This window comes from Saimiri boliviensis, chromosome 11 (assembly GCF_048565385.1).
Source record: "Saimiri boliviensis isolate mSaiBol1 chromosome 11, mSaiBol1.pri, whole genome shotgun sequence".
Taxonomy (NCBI): Eukaryota; Metazoa; Chordata; class Mammalia; order Primates; family Cebidae; genus Saimiri; species Saimiri boliviensis.
In genome coordinates, this window is record NC_133459.1 from 84113565 (window position 1) to 84126426 (window position 12862).

Here is a 12862-nt window from a genome sequence, read left to right on the forward strand (position 1 = left end):
TTGATTGTTGTATTTGTGGCAGTCACTTGTGTTAATTCTTGCCCTCTGCAATCTGTTCTTTCCTAATTCCTTACTCCTAAGTAATCTCTCTCTTCATTAATTTCAACACCATTTATTTCCTGCACTTAATTTTTACTTTATTGTAAACTGTAATTCTCTAATTGTTTTGGTGTACCAAGACACAACTAGAAAATAAGCAGCTGGTTCAGAAGAACTACCTTAAATTTCATTTTTATGACATTATTTAGTGCTTAGACCAGCTTTATCAATGCGGCAAATGTTTACATTTGATAATTGATTGATGTAAAAGCAATGTATTTGGACCATTCTTTAAAGCTTCTTTTATTCTTACTTATCTTTCTTATTTTGAGCAAGGTTTTAGTTATTAATGTAGGATTGCATAAGGGACACTGGTATACTGAAAGTTAACAAAGTGTTTTTGTAAGTTTAAAACACTATTTAAAATAGATTTTAAAGTGTACTGATGAAAGCAAAATAACAAATATGATTTTTCCACTTAAAATTTGATTTTAGGAGGACATCATTTTTATGCCCATAATGACATAAACGGCCTTATTGATGCTTTCAGCAGAATTTCATCTAGAAGTGGCAGCATCTTTCAACAGGCTCTTCAGGTCAGTATAGTAAAAAAAATTATTTTCTTTATCACAGTTGTAATAAACGTCTATTATCCTAATTATTAACTCATTTCTCTAATAGATAATTTTTTGCCCAAAAATATTTCAAATATGCAGAAGAGAAACATCCTTACTGAATTTGCTTTTCCATAACACTTAAGCCACCTTTTGTCTTGAATTCTTCTATTCTTTAGAATTAGATATGCTTTTTATTTGGAAAATTCTTTAAAATGATTCTTAGTTATCTTAATTAAAATCTTAAAAACAAATTTATAATTACCCTAAACCAACTAAACTCAGAAATTTTTTAACTATGATAACAAATGGATTTTATGTGTTTGTTGTTTTTATTTACCGAACAGCTGGAAAGTAAAGCTTTGAATATCCCAGAGAAGAAATGGGTAAATGGTACAGTGCCTGTGGATAGTACAGTTGGAAATGATACTTTCCTTGTTGTCACATGGACAATACAAAAGCCAGAAATAATTCTTCATGATCCAAAAGGAAAAAAATACACTACCTCGAATTTCAAAGAAGATAAACTAAATATTCGGTCTGCTTGTCTTCAAATACCAGGTATTGCAGAGGTAGGTTTATTACGTGCTTTCTTAATCAATCTCTATTTTTTAAATATGAAAATAACATAAATAACATCTTATACATTGCCAATATTAGAATGATGACAGTTCATTTGTAATAAAAAAATCAAATTGAATAATTAGGGATTCATATTTATACTATTTACTAGTTTGTGAAATTGGATATTAAAAATTGTGATTATTATTCTCCTTAAATTTGTAAATAATTTTATATTCCATACAAGGCAAAGGAAAATATTACCAAAGCTCTCAGATAGATTTTTTTTTTAATGTTTCAGACAGGCACTTGGACTTACAGCCTTCGAAATAATCATGCCCAATCTCAGTTGCTAACTGTCACAATGACCACTCGAGCAAGAAGCCCTACCACACTCCCAGTAATTGCATCTGCTCACATGAATCGAAATACAGCTCATTACCCTAGCTCAATGATTGTTTATGCACGAGTCAGTCAAGGGTTTCTGCCTGTTCTGGGAATCAATGTAACAGCCATTATAGAAAATGAAGATGGACATCAAGTAACATTGGAGCTCTGGGATAATGGTGCAGGTAATAAGAATCTGCATCAACTTCCACTAAACTTAAAATCTTCCTGTAGTTCTATGACCTAGAAGACACTATTTTCTGTATTTGCTAATGAATCACATATTTAAGTAAATGAAATTTAATCCTAACATTTTTAAAACTTTTTTCTCAGTTATCTTGACAACTCATAGACATAGCACATTTGCCATTTTTAAATTTTATGAACAATTTTACTTTTTCCATGGAACTTAAGAGCAAAATTTCCATTTTATTAATGTCAGTGTTTGATATCTGCTTTCTCCAGTTGCTTTACTTTTCTTATTTTAATAAGTTCTTTTTAATGAAATAATAGTAACAGCTAATATTAACTGAATGCCTACCATCAATTAGACTTTTCCAAAAACACAGAGTTAGCAGGTGGCCCAAGCTTTCAACCAAAATGTCTGATTCCAGAATTCATGTACTTATAACACTGTGCTACATACTATCTCCCAAATTACTGACATCATCAGTGTTCATAAACAGATATGATTGTCATTTTTACTTTATTGGATGACTCATTATTACATTTTGTTATCAAGGTGCTGACACTGTCAAGAATGATGGCATCTACTCAAGATATTTTACAGATTACCGTAGAAATGGTAGATACAGTTTAAAAGTGCATGCCCAGGCAAGAAAAAACACAGCTAGGCTAAGTTTAAGACAACAACAGAATAAAGCTCTGTACATACCGGGCTATGTTGAAAATGGTAAGTAGCAGTAAAACAGAAATGTGTCAGCTGTTTAGACAAATTGCATATGGCAAACATTCAAAATATAATGTACTACAGAAAGCCCAAGTATATAACATTGTAATCATCTGTATGTTTGAAACCCATTTTGGCATTTGTAGACCTAGCATAGACCTGTTTCCACATATTTTGTTCACATTCTGGAGTTCATTTCATTTACACTGAAAAAAATTACTGAGCACCTACTGTCTTGCAAACACTGTTAGGTGCTAGAGCTACAAAGATAAATAAAACATAATCCTGGTCCTCAAAGAATTTTCAGCCAAGTAGTAGAGATAGATTGGTTAAAAGATAGTTTTACATAACATAATGTTTCCTCATCAATTTTTAAATATCACTAAACTAGCTTTTTCTCGTTAAAAGCTGTTAACATTTTCAATGTCTGCTATCAATAAAAATTAATCCCTTACAGTTGCAAGATCAGCTTGCAACATGAATAAACATGGCGGCCGGGCACAGTGGCTCACTCCTGTAATCCCAGCACTTCGGCAGGCCTAGGCGAGTGCATCACCCCAGGTCAGAAGTTCCAGACCAGCCTGACCTATATGATGAAACCCCGTCTCTATTAAAATCACAAAAATTAGCCGGGTGTGGTGCCAAGTAGCTGTAGTCCCGGCCACTCGGGAGGCTGAGGCAGGAGAATGGCTTCAACCCAGGAGGCGGAGGTGGCAGTGAGCGAGACTGCACCACTGCACTCCAGCCTGATGACAGAGCGAGACTCCGTCTCCAAAAAAAGAAAAAGAAAGAAAAAAAGAAAAGAAAAAAGAATAAACATTGCAATACGAAATGTTACAAAATTATTTTCTTGGTAGGAAAAATTATACTGAACCCACCCAAACCTGAAGTCAAAGATGATGTGGCAGAAGCTCAAATAGACGACTTCAGCAGACTCAACTCTGGAGAGTCATTTATTGTATCAGGAGTACCTCCTAATAGTAATCCTTCTCAGGTGTTCCCACCTGGTAAAATTACAGACCTCGAAGCTAAGTTTCAAGGAGATCATATTCAACTTTCATGGACTGCACCTGGCAAGGTCCTCGATAAAGGAAGAGGTAAGTTTGGCATTACGTTTTAAAATACACGAAAAGAAATCCCATTGCCTTTCATTTGCTAAGAATTTTCTAATGTCCCATTTATAAATAACATTTATGAAGTATCTACTATAGGCCATTATTTAACTATTTTCAGATGTGAAAACTGAAGCTGTAAGAGATTATTGGACCAAGTTATTTCTATGTTTCATAACTTACAATTCTAACCCATCTTGTCAGATTCTATTATGCCAAACTGTCAGAAATTGAAGCATCTTAGAAATTACTTTGATAAGACAGTTAACAACTTTCTGTTGCATTATCTTCTCCCCAAATTTTAAGTATTTCTATACTTGCAGTTTCATTCATGTATCAACTTTCTGTTGAGCTGTCACACTGCGAAGTTCCTAAGAAAGATCCATACTCTCAACAGTCAAATACAGAAGATACACAAGTAAACAGATAATTACATAAAGTATAATAAGACATATGCTTTTATAAACAGAAAATCATGTGGCAACCCATAGATGGGCCACAAACCCCTAGTTAGAGGTTGAAATCACAGAATATATCATAAAGCCTTCCCAGGGAAGACTATCCTTGAATATTGAAGAATGAACGTAGTTACCCAAGATAAGTGAAGGTGTCCCACAGAGAGAGATGTTCATGTGCACAGAAACTTACTTGTTTGAAAGATTGAATAAAGTTTGAATAAAGTTCAGGGTCAAAAGATATTTAATCAAAGGTCCTAATAATAAGCTACCCTAATTCCAAAAAGTTTAAATTACTTCTATCATTGCTTGAAATTTAAATGAATTCAGTCAGTACTTATTGAATGCCTACCACATTCCAGTATTACATAGATTAGTAGACTTTTATGGGATAAAGCCAGTCTTGCTATTTTCCTTTTAATATTGGGGAAAAAGAAACCAATATGCAATACATAACTCAGAGATTGCCAGTGTTAAAACACCAGTATTCAATACTGTTTCTCCTGGGTTACAATAAACTCCTCATTGTACACTCTCAGAAGAAAAGATGCTTCTTTCACTCAATATATAGTATTTTCAATGCTGCATTTCTCATTATCATTAATATACAAGAGAGAATCATTCAAAAGCCAGAGGAAACATAGAATAAGCACAAACAGAGCTTTTGTATTTCAATGTTGAAAATCTTATGATAGCTTCTGAAATACCTTATTTTCTCATGCTATGACCCTTAAACCTATGGCAAAATCCCCAATATTGCCACTGAAAAGCCACAAATGAAATTTCTAGACCAAATACGTAGTTCTATAGCAAATTCAGTAAAAACCAAGCTTTCAGTTCAAGATTGGGTTCATAATAAATATCCCTCATGCTGATTATAAGAACTGAAAGTAGGAGTAATATATAACCACAAATCCCTAAAACAGGTGGGATCTAAACTTTGTCTTTCCTTAGGAAAAATAGGAAGAGGTAGTGGTACCTGTTAAATGTTACCTGTAGACATTCCAAAAGTAAGGTAGGAACAGTAACTTAAAGAACAAATGAACATCTATATAATCCTAAATGAAGCACTTAAATCATTTGCGACACAATTTCCATGCCTATCAGATATACAAATTAGACTAGATGACCTAAAATTGCTAAAACAAGTAGATATAATTCTTATATTTATGATTTTCTAATTCCATCATTTTGGGTGTCAACAACTATGCTGTTGCCAAGTAATTAAGGTGATCAAATACATGCCAACACAGGACCAGGTATCCTGAATGATACAAAGAGTACAAAACATAGCATTGCCCTCAAAAATTATCAGATATAATCAGAATGACAAATTGAACCTCTACTAAACTATCTGAAAAACTCCATTCCATGAAACATGAAAGAAAATCATCAGGGTGAATGAAATGCTTGGATGAGACTTCATGCAGTTGGACTTGGTTGGAACTTAAAGAATGAGTACAGTCTGCAACCATAGGGAGAAGGAGGCACATTTTGGAGAGAGATAGGACAAAATTGTATGATCAAGGTCAAGAAAGCAAAATTTCACAATGGAATATTTGAATTAAAATACGGAATAGATAGAATAGATAGGTAGAGAGGAGAGAGAGAGAGAGAAAGAGAGAGAGAGAGAGAGAGAGAGAGAGAGAGAGAGAGAGACCTGCCTAAGTGGAACACAGGATTTTTGAGAAGAGGAATAGAATGGCTTGGTAAGGCCTATTTAAGAGGAAACTAAATGTTAAGCAGAGGATCTGAATTCTTTTTAAAAATATACTAAAAGTTATTCACCACACACTTGAAATACCTTCAACATTTCATGGAAAAGTTAAAAACAAAGTCTTTACTTCAAAAAAGAATATCTGATGTTTTATTTTTCATCACATTTCAGAATGTGAGAATGTATTTTTATACGAATGGTAGATATCAAAAAGCAATATAGAAAGAAATATTTATGTTGGCATATTCTTTTCCTTTCTTGATAAAATAACCAACCAATATTTCAAACATTTATTAGTTTACCTTTTATTAAATCACAGTAAACACGTTTCAAGAATTATCATCTATAATTCTTACCACTAGAAAAGTAGGCACTCAATAAATATTTGTTGAATGAATTGAATAACTGAATCTCTATTTTAATAGATAAAAAACTAGAGATAAGAAAGCTTAAATAAACTTCTTTTTATTACACAGCTAGCTGTTAGTAAAATGAGGGTGCTACTCAAGGTGTGCCTTGGTCCTTAACACATATTTATTTTTATTTTTATAAGTTTTAAATTTTTTATTTTTGTGGGTACATAGTAGGTGTATGTATTTATGGGGTACATGAGATTTTGATCCGGGCATGCAGTGTGAAATAACCACATCATGGAGAATGGGATATCCATCACCTCAAGCATTTATCCTTTGTGTTACAAACTACCCAACTGTACTCCTCTAGTTATTTTTAAATGTATAATTAAGTTATTATTGAATATTGACTATGGTCACTCTGTTGTGCTATCAAATACTAGGTCTTATTCATTCTTTCTATTTGTTGTGCCCATTAACTATTCCCACCTTCTCCTACCCTGCCCCACCACCTACCCTTCCCAGCCTCTAGGAATCATTCTTCTACTCTGTATGTCCATGAGTTCAATTGTTTTGATTTTTAGATCCCACAAATAACTGAGAACATGAGATATTTGTCTTTCTGCTTAGCACATGTTTCAGTAGCATGCATTCCAGTCTCTCTGCCTCCTCTTGCTGGTTATCCTTATCCCTGTTTCCCACTCTATTTATCATCTCTCTTTCTCCCCTGTCCTATTACTTCTTCCTTTAACTTAATTAGAAATGACACATATATGAGATACTGAGTATCTTCACTATACTAGAATACTATTATGTTACTTGTTCTAAATTAAAAAGTAGATTAAGCACCTTATATTTCTCTTTTTAAAAAGGAATCTAGATTTTGACTTTTTAGTACCACATGATTTTGAATTAAAATTTACTGGGATTAGAGAACTATGCATTTTAAGAAAAACTGTATATGCATTTTTCTTTACAATGAAGATGGAATAACCAGACAAAAACGAATGGGATTTCTATAACTAAAATCTAGGGTGCATTTCTGATACATTTCTAAATGTAAGGCAGTGTGGTGGCAGCATGGCATCCTAGTAATTTTAATACACCTGAAGTATCTATTTGTTTTCCAGCTGACAGCTACATCATAAGAATAAGTAAATATTTCCGGGAACTCCAACAAGATTTTGACAAAGCTACTTTAATAAATACTTCTGGTCTGATACCTAAGGAGGCTGGCTCAGTAGAAAATTTTGAATTTAAACCAGAACATTCTAAAATAGAGAATGGCACCACATTCTATATTGCAATTCAAGCCACCCGTGAAGCCAGTCTCACCTCAGAGGTTTCAAACATTGCACAAGCAACTAAATTTATTCCTCCTTCCCTCCCCAGCCTTCCCCGCGGGCGGACGCGGCAGCGCCTCTGCCTCGCTTTTTCTTATTTTTTTCCCCCTTTCCCCTTTCTTTTTTTTTTTTTTTCCCCTCCCCCCCTTTCACCATTTCCCCTCTGAGGCGCTTTCCCCGGGCAGGGGCAGAGCCGGTCTCACCCCCCGCCTCTCCCCGGCCCCCGCCGCCCTATGGCGAGAGGGAGCCCCCTCCCCACCCGGGCTCGAGCGGCCGCGGCCTCAGGCCGGGGGTCATCATGGAACTAATTCGCTGACGAACCCAGAGGCCGCAGCCGTGCGTCCCGCTCGAGCGCTAGCGCCCGCGTCCCCCGGCTCGCTTCCGCCTCTTCTCCCTCCTCAGTCGGCTCCGTCGTCCCGCGCGCACCGCCGCCGCGCGTCGAGGAGAATGAGGTGGTAACGGGCCCCCGGATGACCCCACGTCACCATTGTGAGGCCTACAGCTCTGCCGGGGAGGAGGAGGAGGAGGAAGAGGAGGAGAAGGTGAGGGGCGGGGGCGGGGGGCTTGACGCGTCTCCGCGGCCGGCGCCGACGCGCTGGGGCCCCGCCGCTCCCCCCGCGCCACCCGAGTGGAAGCACCCGTGGCTGCGCTCTGCTTGCTGGGGACCCGCCCTCCCGCATCTCCCCCGGAACCTGGGGAACCCGGGGCCGCCCTCTTAGTCCTCCCGACCCAAACCGCCCCTGCACCTGCCCAGTTGAAAACGGCCCTACTGTGTTCCCTTTAAGGCCAGTTTTTGTGTTAGCGAGTAACTTTTTTTTTTTTTTTTTTTTGTGGCAGCAGCAAATTACCTACTCTGTAGAGGCTCAGGGAGCCTGTGTTTATACACAAAGAAGGGGACACACCCCCACCTTCAGGTTGAACGGTCCTGCGGGGACTCCGGGAAGATGCCTAACTTTGCAAAGCGGAGTAGCTACATCAAGCTGGGTAAAAGGCAGATCCAAAGGATATCATGAAGTTTCCAGGGCCTTTGGAAAACCAGAGATTGTCTTTCCTGTTGGAAAAGGCAATCTCCAGGGAAGCACAGATGTGGAAGGTGAATGTGCGGAAAATACCTTCAAATCAGAATGTTTCTCCATCCCAGAGAGATGAAGTAATTCAATGGCTGGCCAAACTCAAGTACCAATTCAACCTTTACCCAGAAACATTTGCTCTGGCTAGCAGTCTTTTGGACAGGTTTTTAGCTACTGTAAAGGCTCATCCAAAATACTTGAGTTGTATTGCCATCAGCTGTTTTTTCCTAGCTGCCAAGACTGTTGAGGAAGATGAGAGAATTCCAGTACTGAAAGTATTGGCAAGAGACAGTTTCTGTGGATGTTCCTCATCTGAAATTTTGAGAATGGAGAGAATTATTCTGGATAAGTTGAATTGGGATCTTCACACAGCCACACCATTGGATTTTCTTCATATTTTCCATGCCATTGCAGTGTCAACTAGGCCTCAGTTACTTTTCAGTTTGCCCAAATTGAGCCCATCTCAACATTTGGCAGTCCTTACCAAGCAACTACTTCACTGTATGGCCTGCAACCAACTTCTGCAATTCAGAGGATCCATGCTTGCTCTAGCCATGGTTAGTCTGGAAATGGAGAAACTCATTCCTGATTGGCTTTCTCTTACAATTGAACTACTTCAGAAAGCACAGGCCCAGACTTCTCCAAGGACAACAGCAAGCCAGAAGTGCCAGTCAGAGGTACAGCAGCCTTTTACCATCATCTCCCAGCTGCCAATGGGTGCATGCAGATCTCTGCTAAACGCAAAGTTGAGGAAATGGAAGTGGATGACTTCTATGATGGAATCAAACGGCTCTATAATGAAGATAATGTTTCAGAAAATGTGGGTTCTGTGTGTGGCACTGATATATCAAGACAGGAGGGACATGCTTCTCCTTGTCCACCTTTGCAGCCTGTTTCTGTCATGTAGTTTCAACAAGAGTTACGTTTGAGTGTAAACTAAGACACTCTGGGAATGAGAACGTGGGAAATGAGGAAAGGCTGTAGAAGGAAATATACCTTAACAGGCTGATTTGGAGTAAGCCAGAAAAAAAAAAAAAAAAAAAAACAAAAAAAAAAACCCTCTCATTATTTGTGTGGCTAATTATAATTCAACATTATTTAAGCACATAAAGACCAAAAAAAAAAAAAAAAATTCCAAAAGATCCACACGTTTTTTTAAACTTAAAAAATCACTTAGTAGTATGTCAGTTGCACTTTTTTTCTGCCATAATGTAACGTAGCTTGCCCCGTCAAAAATTCAGTTAAAATTCATAGCCAGCAAACCTGTTCCCCCTCAGCATCCTGATTTAATCTTCCCATTGCTTTTGCTTGCTTCTCCATCTAATAGTTAGTGACCTTTATGCATGGTGATCTGTATTCTGATTTTCACTGAATAGGAAACCCCAAAATTATTTTTTAGCAATTGAATGAACAAATTATTTTGGTGTGACAGCCATGATTCAAGTTCCAATTAGTTTGAAAAGGGTACTTTGGAATTGTCCCATATTAATAAGAGAGAGCAACAGAAAAAGATCACATATTACCAAACTGACTCATTTCAAATTTTAATTTAAAATTATGGTTTTCATTTTTGTTTACCTTAAAGTGATGCTTAAAAGTTGCATGTAATTCAAACACTTAGATTTGTTGAAAGCATTTTTGATATTTGTATAAAAGATTTGCGATAAAGTTAATACATCCTGGTGCTCACCAAAGAAACATGTATGTAACAACTGAAATTAGATTTTTGTAACTGATTAGTTTTCACTCATTTATAATCAGTATGAGAGACTGTCTAGATGTTGGGGCAGCGCTGTGATTTGAGTCTGTAACATGTCATAACTAAATTAGGTACCCTGGTTTTATGTTAAGCTGTTAGAACTTACTCCCCCTACCTCCCCAGCCTACCTATATCTCTTAATGACTTCTGGATCCTGAGCTCCCTTTGCAGTCTGAAAAAGGTATTGCAGTCAGAACTGTGTACTGATGATAAAAGCCTCTGGTAGCAATAAAAAGTTGTCCTTAAAAAAAATAAAAAATAAAATAAAATAAAATAAATTTATTCCTCCACCAAATTCCAGCAGTCCTGAACTGGGTACCAATATTTCTGCAATCAGTTTGGTAATTTTTGGATTAGCTGTGATTTCATATATATTTTTAACTAGAAATTATATTACAACTCAAATTCAATGTTATGCAAACTTAGTAAACATTTATTGAGAATTTACTATACTTATTGTCTATTATAAAGCGCTCATTATAATATAAAAGTGAATGTATAAAAGTTCTAAGTTTCCTAATTATTTGATTGACACTACCGAGTTGTTAAATGTTAATCAAAATGAGTATACCATTTCCTGTCTTTGAATAATCCATTCATTAATTTTTAATATGAAAAGATATGTATTTATACTTGTAAGCATTTTAAGAAACACTTTTAGGGTGTGCTACAAATTCATTTGGTATATTAACATCAAAATATATCTAAGCCATTTGAAAAATATTTATATATACATAATAGCAAATGATTTTATAGATTTATTTGTATTGCATTTTTTATTATGAATACTTTATGTTTACATAAACTGTAATCAAAAAGGACTAGTAGTAGTAAGGAAGTCAAATTTGTTTTTTAATCACTGATTATACGTAGTGTATTTGTTTTTTATCATTGATTAAAAGGGTTTTTAGCCGTAGGCATGAAATGACTAGCAAAAGGCATTTTCTATGTGAACTGTGGAACATCATAATAAAGTTATTTCTATTCTAATGCCATCATTAAGTCCTAAGACTATTACCAAGATGCTTGATTGGGACAGGGATTTTTCTTTTTCCTATTGCTGTATCCTCAGCATTTAGAATAATAATTGACACACAGCAGATATTCAACAAATATTTGTTAAATAACTTAAAGGATACTTTCCTAAATTCAAAAAAATCCAAATTTGACCACATTACATTAATAAAATACCACAAACTATCATGTGCACACGGTATTGTGAGGACTTCACATAATGAAAAATAACTCCCTTAATAACATTGATCAGAACCAACACATAAAATTTCAAAAAATTAACTATCAATAGAATTTATAAACTGTCTAATAAAAGGTAAATTGAGCTATTATTATAGCAATGGGGTGATTTTTCTTAGAGTGAGAGAGAAAGACATATTGGAAGAAAAGTCTTTGTTTACAGGCAAGAAGATTATTCTAACTCTTTAAATATCTGAAAGGAGGAAGCTGTATATATCTGGAAGGGTCAAGAAAAAAATTATACATCATTAGCAAACCAAATCCAGAAAAATATATGAAAAACAATGATATATCATGACCAAATTTAATCTATTTCAGAAATCCAAATATGATTTAATATTAGAAAATTAAAGTAATTTACTACATTAATAGTTTTTGTTTAGTCATATGATTATCTTAATACATACAAAAAAGTAAAATTCAACCATCATTCTTCAGTCAAAATGAAACCTATGAAAAATATTAACCTGATATTTTAAAGTCAAAACACACATCTTCTAAAAATAAATAAAGAGGGCATTGAATCTTCAAGTAGAGATGAAAAATTATACATCAGAGGGTGAGAATTCTAAATTCCTAGGAAAATAAATCACTTAAGAGTCTACAAATAATAAAAAAAAATTATCGATTATGAAAGCCTCAAAGAGTCAGAAGATAGTTAATTTATTCTTAATACATGGCCATTATACTGAATAATTTATAGAGCTTTAGAAGTTAATGAGGGAACACTCCTATGCAATAAAAAAAAATAGAAGATACAATAATTGGAAAGAAAGATACAAAATTTTAATTATTTACAGGTGAAATGGAAATGCAATAAAATCAACAAATAATTAAAATAATGAGAGACTTCTGAAATATTCCTAGATAAAAGATCAATTTACTAAAAATCAATACAACTAGTCTTAATATGTACAGAGCTTCGAAGTTGTCAGTCCCATCCTCAAAACCAGAAAAAAAAGCTGAACTGACAAATCAAGAATTTTTCTTAGATTTATCAGAAACTTGAAGTCATACTGCAACCTGCCACCAAAATATTAGAGACAGAAAAACACAGAATCACAGCTTGCCAGGAGCAGAAACACGTCAGTGAAGCTAATACCAGTAGGAACGCAAACCGTAAACGAAGACATACCAGAGGCTAAATGTGAATGAGGCTGAGAGTTAAAAACTCTCAGAAGTCTTAGAGATACCTCCACACTTCCCTGGGTTTTTCTTCCAAGAACCCCATGAAGTTTTCAGAGTGAAGATTAGAGAAAAATCCCCTCAGACTTTCAACATGAGAGAA

General features: G+C 35.4%; 2 protein-coding genes and 1 pseudogene across 2 annotated transcripts in view; all 3 read left to right on the forward strand.

Moving 5' to 3' along the window:
• LOC101033254 (calcium-activated chloride channel regulator 1-like) overlaps nucleotides 1–12862 on the forward strand; it is a 183442-nt gene that overhangs the window by 22346 nt on the left and 148234 nt on the right. The window lies entirely within an intron of this gene.
• LOC141580290 (calcium-activated chloride channel regulator 1-like) lies at nucleotides 1520–11056 on the forward strand. The gene is made up of 5 exons (XM_074381142.1): nucleotides 1520–1786; nucleotides 2344–2514; nucleotides 3369–3608; nucleotides 7279–7552; nucleotides 10625–11056. Exons 1-5 carry the CDS (start codon nucleotides 1579–1581, stop codon nucleotides 10758–10760), a joined length of 1029 nt encoding a protein of 342 aa, XP_074237243.1. The 5' UTR covers nucleotides 1520–1578; the 3' UTR covers nucleotides 10761–11056.
• LOC120365964 (cyclin-I-like) lies at nucleotides 7547–10598 on the forward strand (annotated as a pseudogene).

Coding starts and splice junctions, on each gene's coding strand:
- LOC141580290 (XM_074381142.1), top strand. CDS start 1,579: ATGACCACTCGAGCAAGAAGCCCTACCACACTCCCAGTAATTGCATCT. Junction 2,515..3,368: donor ACCGGGCTATGTTGAAAATG/GTAAGTAGCAGT, acceptor TTTTCTTGGTAG/GAAAAATTATACTGAACCCA. Junction 3,609..7,278: donor GGTCCTCGATAAAGGAAGAG/GTAAGTTTGGCA, acceptor TTTGTTTTCCAG/CTGACAGCTACATCATAAGA.